This window comes from Colletotrichum navitas (assembly GCF_030913465.1).
Source record: "Colletotrichum navitas strain CBS 125086 chromosome Unknown LY79scaffold_4, whole genome shotgun sequence".
Classification (NCBI taxonomy): domain Eukaryota; kingdom Fungi; phylum Ascomycota; class Sordariomycetes; order Glomerellales; family Glomerellaceae; genus Colletotrichum; species Colletotrichum navitas.
Window position 1 is genome coordinate 448,627 of NW_026850550.1, and position 14,575 is coordinate 463,201.

Below are 14,575 nucleotides of genomic sequence, written 5' to 3' on the forward strand. Positions count from 1 at the left end.
CCCAGTCAACCAAGCAGTCACTCAGTCGGCCAGTCGTCCTGGGAATCCCTCGACCGGGCCCTCATCAGACAGACAAGCCGATGGTGCCCCTGAATCGTCCAAAGTCTCCGTCCCAGCAGTAGCCGCCGCCGTCACCCCAACTCTGCCCGGCACTTCTGCCGTCCGTCCATCCGTCGTCGTTTGTTTCCTGGAGCCGTGTATAGAGAGACTTGGCCGATCACGCGTTTGTACTGCGTTCGAGAAGATGATCCACCGAAGAAACGCGCACAACATGCTACCCGGTCCGCCATTGAGTCCCTCCCTCCCTTCCACTCTCGGGCAGAGCACAGGAACAGTAAATTCCCCTTCAAGACACTGGATACCCACATGATGCTCGGGCACGTAGTCATAACTCCTCCTCCCGCAGCCCTCGGCCACCGTCGGCGGCGGGCGGGCAGTCGAGGCGAACGAGACGGTGGTGGCCTCTCCCGGCAGCGTCCACCGGTCACTCCGGGTTCCTGGTCCATTCATCCCACCATCCACCGGCCTTTCTGGTTCCTGGTCTGATGTTCTTCCATTTGCAGGCCCTAGCTCTCTAGCGTGCTCTTGACCCCCGACAGCTGGTAGGGAGCAGCCATCTGACCTTATGAAGGGAGGTGGGGGTAGGCAGAGCCAACAGGCAAAGTTCGCGGCCTAGCAGCATCAGCCCCAGCCGGCAGTTGGTCGTTCCTGGACCATACTATTTCGGAAACGCAGATCACAGGGCAGGGCTGCATGGTGGACCACCACCACCACGACGGCGGAGACGACGACGACCAAAACCATGTCCACGACACGCTGCACCCCAAACTCCCATGCCCGCGGCCCAGGCCCCCCCCGGGTCCCTTCGCTCGGTGTACCTCCTCCACCGATCTTACCCTCCTAATCGGCATCGATGCGGTTCCCCTGTTCTCCTTTCTGCCTGTCTACCGTCCTGTTCCTGTCCCTGAATCCCGCAAAGGTATGAGTCCGGATGGCAGGCCCCATCCTGAAATACATGGGTCTTGAGTTAACGCATGCCACGTCTTCTTCCCAACCCTCTTGGTATCCCAGTTCTCTTACCCCCCTCCCCTTCACCCCGGTTGCTGGTGGAAGGAGACCGTGACTCCAAACCCGCTACGTTTGCTGGACCGGGAGGGGGGTGAAGGCAGCAAGTGCCGTCCGGCCCCCACGCTCTCTCCCTTTTCTCGAACGATTCCATGTTTTTTTTCTCCCGACAGCTTCGCGGCCTCCGGGGTGTAGGGGGGGCGGATGTTCATTCACGGCGAATTTTCATGAGACGGTTATACATAGCAGCGATAAGGGCCAGGGAAAGGGGGGGGGAGGGGGGGGGTCATGGGGAAGTGCAAGCTCAGAAAACGAGGTCGCGCGGGTTTCGGTTTGGAACAGAACCAGAAACCCCGCGCAGGGCGACCTTGTCGGCTTCGTTGCCGCCCTCCCTCTTTGTGGGTCGCGTGTGTCACAAGCCAGAGTGACCCTGACCTCTCAGTGCCGCCTCAGTCCGCCGGCCGCCGTCAGTCATCTGGCGCAGGAGAAGGAGGAGGAGGGAAACAACCGAGTCTCGCGAAAGATCACCGAGGCTGCCTCGTTCTGAAATGGGCCGTTTGTTTGTGATTCCTCATTCTGCGCGTGGTATTGAGCAACGGAGATGGAGAGGGGAGGGGAAATAACAAATTCTAACTGAGCACTATTTCACCGCGAGGGTTTTTGTCCAACGATAATAACATTTCCTTTCCATTCCATTTACATGATGGCATCGTCGTCCTTCTTCGTCCAGTGACTTTCAAAGCAAGATGAATCCTTCCCGTTCCTTTTTTTATCCACGTCCTCTCTCCCCACTTGTCGGTTCGCCTCGTCCCTTCCCCCCCGAGTTCCCGTGAGTAGGGTATGGAGAGAGTAAAAAAGAAAAATAAAATAGGAAAAGAAACTCCCATGTATTTCCACCTTTTCCTCCCCTTGATATCATTGGTATGTCCTCCTCAAACAAAGAAACAAGAAACGGAGTAGCAGGTGAAAAACAAATCAGGGAAAAAAAAACGAAACAAGGAGACTGGACGGCCCACGATTCCGGGGCCGTAGGTACATACCACCTATTTAGCTATCTACGATTAGGTTTGTCCTGGACAAATTCCATGACGGAGAAAAAAAGAGTAAGTGGATAACCAAAAACTTGCGATTCGAGAAGGAGCGAACAAGAATCAGAAAAATAATACCAAAAGGCCTTCCTTCGAAACAGGCCGGGAACTAGCCCCTTTCTCTTCCTGTGGCATTCGTTTTGGGTGTGGCTGGCCAGTATAGAACTCTGCACTGTGAGTTGTTCGTGTGTCGGGCGGGCGTAACAGCAAAAACTCGATCCATTCCTCCTCTTGAACGTAGCATGAAAAACGGACAGTCGTGCTTGGCTCGTGCGTCAATTCAGCGTAGACGGCGGCTGGCGAGGACGAAAAAAGAAAGGAAAAGGAAAGAGAAAAGTAAAAGAAGGATAGGGGGTTTCAATCGTGATGGTCGTGCCGGTAGGTAAGGTAGTAGATATTTTGGAAAATCATCCATGACACAGTTCTTCTCTTTTCTCCTTCTCTTTCCTTCCCTCCTCTTCTCTGGATTAGGGGGGGAGGATGGTTGGGCGGTCAAATCCATGCCCAAACCCCAAGCAAACAAACAAGTCCAATAACCCTTGAGTACCTCTCCCACAGCTCTTCCGTTCCCCTTCTCCGAGATTTTTTCTCGTGATGCCCGTGTCTATAAAAGGTAAGGTCCAAGGAAAAAGGCTTCATTGTCATTGTTTTTCATGATGACGTTTCGGATGAGCGTGTTTGTACCACAAGCACGCGCTGCGGCGTAGGTCAAATTGTGTAACAAAGAAAAGATAAAAGACAAGGCAACAACAAAAAAGAAGTGGTATCAGTCGTGTGCGATGTTTTTTTTTGTTTTTTTTTGGAGGGTAGTGCGGTTTTGCAACCAGATAATCTCGAGATCAAAGATGGGTGGCGGCAACGGCCGGGCTCGCCATCAAATCATGCCAGGCATGCCTTCCAAAGGATTGATAACATTCCCCGGCTGGCCGTGGCTCGCTCCCATTTGTGGGTGGATCTGTGACATGGGCGGCGGCACCTGTTGAAGGTGTTGATGTTGTTGATGATGGTGCTGCTGTTGCATCTGAGCGGGCGTCGGCGTGCTTGTACCGGCCATCGCCGACGGGGTCATCTGGGGTGTGATTGGGGCCTGCGGTGGCATGGAAGTCGCCGACTGTTGTTGCGGCTCAACCTTTGGCTTGGCCATCTGAGACGCCGCCAAGTTGCGGTTGTGGTTGCTCTCCCGTCGACGCTTTGGCGCGTCTTTGATCTTAGGGTGGGTGTGACACTAGAAAGGAGACGAATTAGTCGCTGCTGTGACGCATTGCGGTCTTGTCACGACCGGGTGCCGCGTTACATACCTTGTAGGCGTGCCTGAACCACGTGGTGCCCTTCTTCTTGCTGCTAACGAGCGCGATCCAATCATTGCAGCTGCCGCACAATCCTTCCCAGACGTCCGGGTTGCCATCCATTCTGCGAGTCTCCTGGGGCTCCTGGAACGGGTTGCCGGTGGCGGCGCTGATGCCGTGGGTGAAGGATTTGTCGTACCAGAATGCCGAGTTCTTGAGCACCAACCAGCGGCCGGGTTTGCAAATTCCGCACCATCCCTCACGCTTGTTGCCGTGGCCCCTCACCCATCTGGGGGTGTATAGGTCGCCCTCGAACCGCAGTTCTTGCTCGTGCGGGACGAGATCCGGGTCGGACGGGTTCATGTCTTCGGGTGGGGGCGGAATCTGTTCCTCGTGCAATGAGGCGTAGAGGTCGGGCGGGTCGGACAGGTCCGTGTAGTGGCTGTGAAGAGAATGGGGGTCGGCGTTGCTCTGAAGCATACGGAAGAGGCCATGGGACAGTAGCGGCGGCGGGGCCTCGAAGTGATGGGCATCGGGGTGGAAGCCGTTGGACGGCAACTGGGATGGCAAGAGCATGCTGTTCATGCTGTTCCTCTGGTACTGCGGCTGGGCAGCCATCATGAACGGGTGGTGCTGCTGGGCTGCTTGGAGGTTGGTGAAGTTGAGAGGGACCTGCTGATGCTGAATAGTGGGCGATGAGTGTCTGGAAGACATGCGCTGGTGAGCACCGAAGGCATCGTGACCGGGATGGAACACGAACGGTGTTTGACGCCGGTTCTGTTGGGTTCCATACGATCCCGTCGACCATCTCTTTGTCGTTCCGCGCTCAACGCTGTACGGAGCAGATCGCATTCCCGGGCGCGGTGACGGAGAGGCGCGGCCACGGCTCTGGGTCCTGACGAGTTCAGATCGGCTTTGAGGGGTCATCCGAGGAGACGCTACGGGCGACAGTTGCGTCGACGACATCAGCGAATTGCGGTTAGACAGCGGGGGGTAGTCTGAGCTGAATGACGGTGCCTCTGACAGAGCGGCGGAGAAGTCTTCGTAGGATGGCATGTCGGATAGAGCACCAGATGTCGACATGGTGAAGGATGAGCCCGACATGCGCCTTGGGTTGGGGCCACAATCGAAGTTGAAAGGCTCGCCTTCTTGTTGCTGGTATCTCAAGTCAAGAACGGGAATAGCCTCGTCCGAGGTGTACGCTTGGCCAATCATGTCAGTGTCCAGGCTGGGGAATTCAAAAGTTTCCTCGCAGGGCTTTTGATTCCAGTCTGGTAGTGCTGTTAGCATGCGAGGTAACCTTTGGCGAGGTCGACTCACTATTCTCCATCGTGGTGACGGGGTAGAAGTCTTGCTGGTGAACCGAGACGGGGCGGGACATGGCGTCGCTTGGAGTCTGCTGCATCGGAAGGGGCGACGAGTCCCACGAGGTGAGGGCGCCGTAGTCGTCACCCAAGCTGTAAGAGAAGCCCTCGTGGATGGTGGCAGGACGGGGCCGCATGCCCTGGGACGTCGGGGTAGTCCAGACCCCAGTGGGCGCTCCCACGCCCTCTTGTTTAACGGGCATGTCGTTACCGTTCATGTTGATCATGGGCGTTGTGCGAGGCGGGACGTCTCTTCTGAACTTGTTGTTGGGGTTGAAAGTGAAGGAAGGTGTCTGTATTTGGTGCCGACTAAATCGTACTTGTAAGTCATGTATGCCGGAGGCTGCAGGGGCGGAATGGGTGCCTACAGCTGTGCCTGAGCAGAGTCCATGGTGCTTGGACAGGAGGATGACAAGGGAGCGTGCGGTTAATCAATTACTGGGTCGATGCTGAACGGGGACGGTGGGCTGTTAGCATTGATCCTCGGACGAGGGACACCAAGGGTGGCAGTTGCATCTAACGGCAGTCGCAGAGGGTGAGGGGGGTCCCACAGTGCCCACGTAGCGACGAGCGCGATCCGACAGGACGCCGACTAGGAAGCACTCCCAGGAACTTACTTGGAAGAGTCTGGCGCAGTGGCCAACCTCGGCGGAGGGAGACAAATAATCTCCGGGCCAGGCGAGTAATGGGCGGGCGGACAGGCGTGCGTGGCTGCCGCTTGCTGGGAGCAGGGGAACGCGTAAATTTCTCTCTCCCCTTCCCTTTCTTGACGCCTCTGGGTCTCTTTTCGTCCCTCTTATATTGCAGGGCGTGCCGTTTGGTAGTGAGCGTTGGGACAGGCGGGTCCTCGCGATGAGGCTAGTGACGGTGGTAGCGAGAGGCGGTCGGGGTTCCCGTCCTTAGATAGACTGCGTGGTGTAGAAGGTGAGTGGTGACAGGCAATTGTGTGCCGGGCCGATATAGGAGTAATGTATGAACTCGTACAATACTCGAGGCAGCAAGGAAAAGGAGCGTGGGGAGTTTGCGGTAACGGGCAACCTCGTTTGGTGACTTGGTGACGAAGATGAGAAAGCGGTGATCGTCTGGGTTGCTGGCGGGGTGAAGAGGTCCAGCTCCCGGAGAGTAGGTATTATAGATGAGAGGAGGCAGCACCCCTCGAGAAAAAATAAGAAAAAATTATAGGTTACAAGGCTCTCTCTCTCTCTCTCTCTCTCTCCGAGTCGAAGAAAAAAGGAGTGACTAGCAATGGGAATCAAGAGCAATGAGACCTTGTAAGTGGGACGCAAAAGGAGAGCAAGAAGAAGACAGGTCGAGGGGCGGTGCAGACGGATCCTGGAGGTATAAAAGAAGTAGTGTGGGAAAAAGAAGCATCATCCATGAACTAACCAATAGGTCTGCACGGTCAGGTTCGGAACGTCGGTTGGGGCTAAGCCGGATTCCCTGGTACAACCCTCTTCCTGTCTGTGAACCTGGGGGGCGCGTCGGCAGAGGCAAGAATGGTGCTTAGCCTGGCTCAGTAAGAAGAGAAAGACGCAAGGGCGACTATTGCAGGGATGTATTTCTGGTGGTGGACAAGGCCACATCTGTTCGTCGATGTGGATGTGTGGGAGCGAGATGCCGATGAGCCAGGGAGCGGCCTAACTCCCACCTGCTTTTGGAAGTCGAGGACAAGGATCAAACAAGTCAACAGGGCTATACCCAGGTTCTGGATGTGTGTTCATAAACTATGTATATGGCACGAACTCGGTACTGAAAGAAAAATGCGTCACCAGAAAGGGGAGGGGCGAAATCTAGTTGAGGAAGAGACAGAGAGAGGCCCAGATGGAGAGTGGAAGGACTGAGAGGGAAAGAGCTGACGGTGGTGTGGAGAATCCGCGGGACTGAGAGCCAAATTTGGGGGAAGGGGGGGGGGGGGGGTGTGGAGGAGCAAGAGAGATACTTGGGATGGAGGTCCAGAGTAAAAGAAAGAAAAAAGGCGAAAGGAGGGGCCCATGAAGAGAACGGACAGCCAGCCAGTCGCGGAGAAGCAAGTGATGGGATGGAAAAAATAAAGGAAAAAAAAAAAAAAAAAAAAAAAAAGGAGGAATGACTTACCGGATGGACGTTTGCCTGCGGTTACTGTAGCCCATACAATACAATGGCGATTATCTCCATGCAAAGAGCCTATCCATCGTGTTATACGGATACACCTAGAGGACCTTTTCACACAACACCCTCTTCTAGACCTTTAGACTCCTCCCCCCTCCCCTTTCCCTCCTCCCCGTGCACTCTCCATATTGTGCACTCACGGCGGCGGTGCAGGTGTGGATTTGTAGCAGAGATATTCGTCGTGACAAAATATAGGACCCAACTTGGGCGACGGACCACCCGCTGGATCGCCATGTTGGTATTTCAGATATCCGGACACGACGTATGAGCTAGAAGACGCACCCCTTCGGTGGTCTCCGGCCAAGGCCATCAGGACTGCAATTTGACGAGGACCCCAGCAAATCGAAGAAAATAGCTGACGAGGAGGTGGCTTGTCTCATCCCATACACCCACATGTTGCAACATGGCCCCAGAGGCCGCGGAGAGAGAGAGAGAGAGAGAGAAAGAGAGAGAGGGGCCAGGAGACTGCAGGTGAGGCATCGGAATGGATCATGGCTAGTGGCTCGGCCGGCATGTTGGACTTCGTCTTTTGCTGCGTTGCACACAGCCTAGCAATACGGCGGATGAGTTGGGAGTAAAGGCGGAGCCGAAACTAGCTTAAACTGGGCCTGGTCTGATGCGCTCCTTGGTTGTTCGTGGTGTTCAATCTTACTGCCCTTCTTCTTGTCGTGTCTTTCCGCGGACAGGTTTTGCGCCAGGTTCCAACCTTCTTCGTAGCGGAAACCAAGCAAGAAGCAGGGGTCACGGACGAACCTCAGTCCAGTATCGGAATGATACGATGCGACTTGTCTGGAGTGTCAGTAGGTAGGGTAGGCCGAGTCCGTACGGCACGTCTGCAAGGTAAATCCGCCGCGGTGCTAGACCCATTTTTGATCCTGTCCCAGGCCAATGGAGGGGGAAGGAAGGACATGGGGACCATGGAGAGGGGTCTCGGGCAACGTCTGTGTAGCAGCCGGGTGTGAGAACTCAGGATTCTGTCGGCGGCCTTTCTGGGGCCAATCAGGCTCGGGTACGAAGATCATGGAAAGAGAGTGTTTGGTAAGAGAAGCAAGAGGATCCTGACGTCGGGCTCTTGTTTTGGCGGCGAGTGCGGTACAGGGATATCCTTGCTACTAGTTTGTCAAATCCCTAGTTCCCCACATGATGAACCTGGCATCCTATCCTTTCCAGCAGATCCGCTCTCGGGCTTCTTTTTCTTGTTCGTTCGGCCGTCGTGCCAACGACGAGCAAAGCCGCGACAGGCATAAACAAGCACGGATGCAGCCATGGTGTGCTTTTGGGTTGATGCGAGCGAACAAGAAATGCCAGTCTTCAGATAGATCAATGAGTCTGCGGTGGCGCCTGCGAAACAAAGAGGCTGATTTCGGATCGCAGCTCGTCGAGCTAGCTGAGCTTAAGCTGAGCTTAGCTGGCCGCTGCAGCATGCAGAGCACACACGAGATCGGAGAAGATGCGCCTAGGGTCGATGTGAGTGGATGACAGTTGGACCATCCATCTCGTTCCATTCTGTCTGCCCGGCTGGCTGGCTGTGTCCCGGGAGGACTGCAGGAACATATCTACCAGCGGAGTGTTGCCGAGGGGAGGCAGCCTCGGAACCATGTGGACGAGGGGTCAGACGAGATCCCAGTCGCAGCTATGGTTCAAGTTCCAGTTACGGTTCCAGTTCCAGGTCCAGTTGTTTCCAGGCCAGCCCATCTAGGCCCCGATGCGATTCGTCAAATAATTGGAATCTTTGGCCTTGTGCCAGCAGGCCAGCCAGCCAGCCAGCCATCCTGGGGTTGGCAAGTGGGTTCGAACGTTTGGGCATGGTTAAGAGGGAAAGAGGAGTCAGGTCAGTCATCGGTTCCGCTGCCTGACAACAGCCGAACGGGACGAGTGTCCACGCGACAGGCATCGCGTCTCCGAAAATACCTAAAAGGGAAAGAAGATAAAAGAGAGTAAAAAGAACGACATGATGTCGTACGGAAACCTTGTAGACGGGCAGCAAAGGCAATAGTCGGACCAATCTCCCCGCGAATACGGAGGCGAAAAGAAAAGGGGGGAGGGAAGTACGTGTGCATGTCATGGTGTTGAATCGGGAGATCAGAGCAAAAAGAACTGACGAAAAGATCGTGCCACTTAGCACCGGTGATGGAGGGTATATGGGGCGCCATGATGGAGCCGGGACACTGTAGGCCTCTTTGACATCGTTGGTCGGCTTGACATGGTGGTGATGGTGGTGGTGCTGTTGGCACGGAGCAGGCACGTTTGAAGTTGACTTTGAGCTGGCCAGCGGCGCAATGTGATTTGTCGCTGAGGTAAGCATCTGCAGGGGTGAGGCTAGAAGAGGGGAGGTGTGGTAGGGGGTGGGGTATATGGCAAGTGGGCTGGCCCCGGCTTTGTGTCTCGTCGTTCCCGTACCTGGAGTACGTACTCTCTCCTTCTGCCCCCTCCTCTTCCTCTTCCCGTTCTCTGTCAACACCAATTGAAGTACGGCGTGTGTGTCTGTGTTGTGTGTGTGTGTGTGTGTGTGTGTGACTATACCATGTATGTGTATAATATCTTGTATGTATGTACCTTGCAGAGTGCAGCTACCACACGGCATCTTGCAATCTGCCTGATGACATTTGTCCACCATCACCTGCTGCGACGTGTCCCGTCCGTTATTTTCTTCGTCCGATACCTGCCTGCCGCGTGTATAAATGTGACTTATCTTGTAATCAACTCGGTGCCGAGCAGGTTGTCCGTCTCCGGCCCTCGACCTTTCGTCGTCTTGTCCGTCGAATGCCCCTACTGTTAAAACCTTGCTTCCTGTCCAGCTCCCCTTTCCGACCCCCACCTCGTTTTCGCAATGCAGCGTCTTTACCCATCTCACAGGCCACGTCAAGAAGCTCGAAGGCACACGTTGAAATGTTGAGCCATGGTACGGAAGCCACGTCCCTTGCTGTGGCGTTGTATGGGTAGGTAGTGTAGTGTGGTGCAGTACACGTACGCTACGCTACAGCGCGCCGAATGCCACCCACCAACCACTGACTCGTGGTCGTGACTTGCTGGATTTAGGTCTTGTCGACCCCAAGTCCACTGGGGATGTGGGGGCTGTGCCAGGGGTTTTGCAGGGATGCAAGCCGTCTCAGATCTGTCACAGAAGACACACCCTTGTCTCGCTTTGGCCTCCCGACTAGGTTGGCCGTTGACCGCAGTCACTCTTTGTGACCTCTCAGTTGCCACGCGAACCCATCCATCTCACTGTCTTCCAACCTCTGCGTGCCGCTATCGTGTCTTATTTGTGTGCTCACCAGGCATCTCTCACGTGCCTTCCGTCAACCACGGCTTCCCGCTCCTGCCAAGGATGCTGCCGCGATAGGAGAATCACCACTGTTAATGAAGTCTTCGATGCGACTGCATCTTGTAGATCACTTGGCTTCACTTTCGACATGACAGGTCAAGCCTCATCTTGATCGCCTTTCGCCTCATCTACGTGTATCCAGCAATCAACCACCCACTCTATGCTTGTAAGGCCGTCACCTGTCACCAATTGCATATATGAATGATACAGGCCGTAATCCGTTCCGCTTCGCTTCCATTTGCATGCATGTTGCTCCCCATGGCGGCAGCCGCTCTGGTACAACCCTTTCTGCTGTTCCTTTGGTCCCAAGTCGTCCTTGTGCTTTGCCGTCCGTGGGGTTCGTCCCCATCCAAACGGTCTGCCCCCTTGCGACTGCTCTGCCAGACGTGTCCGGCTGCCACGGAAAGCAAATCCAACATCGAATTATATCAAATACTTTTGCCGCACAGATGCCGACGTTTGGGCTCTTGTATGAGACGTGAGACTTGTCAAGAACAGGCCAAGTCAGGACGAAACTCACGACACATCCGGATCCTCTGGCTAAAGTGGCTCTCCCTCAGCGCCTGTTACTTCTTGCCTGCTTACTCAACCATTGCAGGGTGCCGTAACCTTAAACTCCCTCTGCAAATCGACCTACCTGTAAAGACTGGCTCCGTCCGGCTCTTGCGCCAAGAAGGTTCACTGGTGCTGGCGATCCAACAGATCTGGCCTCGCGACTGGTTGCCCCTCCACCCCATCCTCCCTCCTCGCCGTTGCCCCCCCCCCCCCCCCCACGCCATCATCCCTTGACGCGCCTCTTAGCGAGCCGCGCCCACCTCGTCTCGGATAGCCTGCGATTTGTTCCGTCGTCTGTTATAGCTGATCTAGACCACAGCTTCAGTGCCATAATTCTGACAGTAGAGGATCCAGCCGAAAGCTGGCTGAAGGCAGATGTCGATAAGAAAAGAAAGTTGTCGTTCTTGAGAACAATTAGGATTGTCAGCAAAAGACCAATCGCTGAACGACTGACTGGCCGCTTGGCAGCAATAATCCGCGTCACGTTAATGAATCATCCATCCACATAACACAAACCCGCTATAGCTCAGCCCTGCATGGATCTCCTGGATAATTCCATAATTTTCTCACCTAGGATGGTCGCCTACTCCCGTTATTGCAGCACAGATTGCGGCCGCGACTTGAGATCTAGGGATCATTGTCCGGCATGGAGTGTACACGCGTAAATTGGCCCTCCCCCGAAAAGGAGAAGAAAAAGAAAGAAGAAAAGAAAAAGTCATCATTTGTCGCCAGCACTGAGCCCGTGGATTGTTGAAGCTTGCTGTGCGACTACGTTGGTGACAGCCCACCCACTTGCGAATACTGGTATGGCGCTAACGACGTACATCGCCAGTCAAAAACTCTGTCGTCCGGTCCTATGGGTTGTGTCTCTGTTAGTGAAACTTAGGGTGGACTTCCTTTGTAGGGTAACGGTCGCGGACACCCCTCTTGCCGCCATCACACGCCACGGACGTCGCAAGGCGAGGAAACTAAGAATTGACGCTCCCCTTTAGATCAGATGTGCATTCCGAGAGCCGCCCAGAAGGCCGTCCTTGACCCCTTCGTCTGTGCGAAGGATGCAACGCCCGTCTCTCGCCGTTGGCCTCCCAGAGTCTCCAGTCTTCTCTGGCTGGCTTCTGCCGTGCCTTCGATGAGTTGTTCTGTGGATCCTCCGGACTGGCCGCCGACGTGGGCTGGCTGTCTTGCTTGCATGACAACCACGGACGTTTTGGGAAATTGAACCAACTCTCTAGCCATAGTTGTTGTCTATAGCACAGCTCTTATGGAGATCATGGACCAATGATGACGCGACTTTACCCCGCCATTGATTGTTAGTCGGCTCGGCTCAACTGGACACCAGACATCACGCAGATTATTGGGGAAGGCTGACAAGATCGTATCTGCAGCCGCAAGGGGAAAGGAGGCGAGCAAGGTAGCGATGAACTCTCCGTAGTGCGCTAGGTACTATGTATGGTGGTCCGCGTTTTATCAGTCATATCGATGCGTTTGATGTTTATCATAGCTAGAGCTAGTCCGGCTCTCTCATGGGCCGGCCAGGAAATGATGGGCCTGACAAGGCATTAGCTCCGGCTGGATGTGCTTTTCTCGGCTACCAGTTGATCTTGATGTACAGGGACACCGTAAATAGAATGGACTAGGTAGATGTCATAGACTCCTCACGCCATCGCTCTTAGACAAACTTTCGTCAGTTCGTAATCCGGGCTGCCCTCGGGGCTATCGAAAGAAAGCAACCCTGACAGTGACCACTTGTATGGACAGAGGAAGACTCAATTACGAAGCCGAACACGCTCGCGCGAGATCATTGGTGCAAGATCGTACAAGAGGTGAACCTGGAGTCCTGGACGGAAATTGTGCAGGGGCAAGGGGGGCAGAAGCTGGATGTATGATGCTTGAAGTTGGAGTCCGGCAAGCATCACCAGCTGTAACCGGCCCAGGAGAAATCAATCAACCAATCGAATGTTGCCCGTCAAATCGATCCTTCTTGATTTCAAGGCGGCTTCCCAGTTCAATCTAGAGTTCCAACCGAACAACTGGGTCTTGACAGTGAAATACGGCTTGGTATTTTGGCACAAGGCCCTCAGCAGTTCTAGTCTTTGTTGATCCTTTTCCAAACCTCTTGCTCGGCTGCGGCTAAAGTTCCGCCGGCAGCTTGCGCCCACTTTTTTGCCGTGTCCCATACCCCCTCTTCGGGCTGAGCTTGGAATCCTCTCTCAGCAGACGATGTCACCGCAGCATGGTGAGCAGCTCTCTGGTGGCTGCTGAACTCAGACGCACCGACGTCCTGTCGGTAACCCGGAGGGTGTTCAAGGCTAAATGCAAGATCGCCTCCTAGCGGGATGGGTCGTGGCCCAGTCATCTGAGGTCCGGTGGCAATAGACGTGGAAGAACCTCGCAACGCCGAATGAGACATGGTTGGGGGAGGAATACCCATCTGTGGAGGGTAAGGAAGGGGGGCGGGCGTTGATGCTGGAGGTTGGTAGGCCTCGCCCGCCTTCGGACGCGGAGGCAGCGTCGAAGTGCTTGTCACGGGCACCGGGGCAGCGCCTGGCTGGGGCGGCGGAGGGCTGTCATCACCCGTCTTCTGGGTTGGAGTTGGCCGCGGCGCAGGATATGCTTGTGCGGAGGCTGTCTGGACAGGGAGAGACGGGGCGGCAACAGGCTGTGCCGGCGGGCATGGCTGCTGGTGGGTGGATGATGGTGCGAGTGCGGGTGGGGGTGCGCCGACTCGACTGTGCGATAGCTCGGGGGCGTTATTGGAACTGGCGCTGGAGTGTGACTCCTCAGTTTGCGGAGTAGCCCCCGATGCCTTGGAGGCATTGATCGGAGTGTCTTTGAAGATGGGAATGGCAGGCATGGCTTGATGTCAAATTCTTGGCTTAGAGTGAGAGATGAACTGAAATGCGGGGTCACACCGTGTGTAATGCTGCGAGATGTCTATGCTGTAGGACGGTCTGAGTTGGCTTGAGCGGATGGCGAGCGTCTTTCGTGAGATGTGTTTGAAATCGGTTCAGAGTCATGAACAGACGTGGCACGTTGTGTAGTTCCTCCATGACAGGCGGAACCTTACGTGACGACGTCATTGCTGGTGGTTGGGGCGCTGTCAGGTGACTAGAGGTGTGTGACTGGTGAGGGCAGCAGCGGCAGCCCGGACCTCGAATGCATGTTTCCTTCCTTTGCTCCCATGTTCGTCCCTACTGCTTCCTGAGAAAACGGCGTCGTTCCGAGGGAAAGATGTCTTTGTGGTTAATGCAAATGACGGCAATGTAAACAATAGTAACAGCGGGTATGGGGACCATCATCGGGGAGCTCGTGGTAGCATCACTTGCCTCGCGGTACTTTCCGGGAAGAAATGCCGCCGCCTACTGGTACCTTGGAAAGTTAGAGTTACACGGCGTCCACCGAAGTCCCCGGGAGGTGTTAGCCTCGCATCAACTGTTTGGTCTTTGATTTGGCGCGAACTGTCGTGTCAAGTTCATCCACTCAGTTCTCGCTTATGCAAACCAAGCGATTGTTAGGCTGCGAGGCATTAAGCAACCAAACATTCAAGGGACAGTCCGAGCAACGTATCTCATGACCAATGGTTTGTCACTGAATTTTCTGCTCACCAGAGCCGCAAGACGGTCTGCTACCTGAAGTGCTTGGACCGCTCGAAGTCGCGAATCCAAGCTTCAGTGGATGGGAGGAAGCGGAGTCACGTTGTCGATGACTTGACCTTAGCTGGCCAGCTGTGCACGCAATGCGGCG

General features: G+C 55.0%; 3 protein-coding genes across 3 annotated transcripts; 1 reads left to right on the top strand and 2 right to left on the bottom strand.

The window, feature by feature from the left end:
- Window positions 1–3,027: 3,027 nt before the first annotated feature.
- On the bottom strand, window positions 3,028–5,030 carry LY79DRAFT_586679 (uncharacterized protein; the record flags this gene model as incomplete). Its single annotated transcript, XM_060560678.1, has 3 exons — window positions 3,028–3,378; window positions 3,452–4,719; window positions 4,760–5,030. The coding sequence occupies 3 exons, from the start codon at window positions 5,028–5,030 to the stop codon at window positions 3,028–3,030; spliced, it is 1,890 nt and encodes a 629-aa protein (XP_060419338.1).
- A 5,235-nt stretch (window positions 5,031–10,265) lies between these two features.
- LY79DRAFT_537787 (uncharacterized protein) lies at window positions 10,266–10,977 on the top strand. The gene is made up of 2 exons (XM_060556694.1): window positions 10,266–10,742; window positions 10,797–10,977. Exons 1-2 carry the CDS (start codon window positions 10,474–10,476, stop codon window positions 10,882–10,884), a joined length of 357 nt encoding a protein of 118 aa, XP_060419339.1. The 5' UTR covers window positions 10,266–10,473; the 3' UTR covers window positions 10,885–10,977.
- A 1,940-nt stretch (window positions 10,978–12,917) lies between these two features.
- On the bottom strand, window positions 12,918–13,685 carry LY79DRAFT_575826 (uncharacterized protein; the record flags this gene model as incomplete). Its single annotated transcript, XM_060559741.1, has 1 exon — window positions 12,918–13,685. One exon carries the CDS (start codon window positions 13,683–13,685, stop codon window positions 12,918–12,920), a length of 768 nt encoding a protein of 255 aa, XP_060419340.1.
- Between the last annotated feature and the right edge of the window lie 890 nt (window positions 13,686–14,575).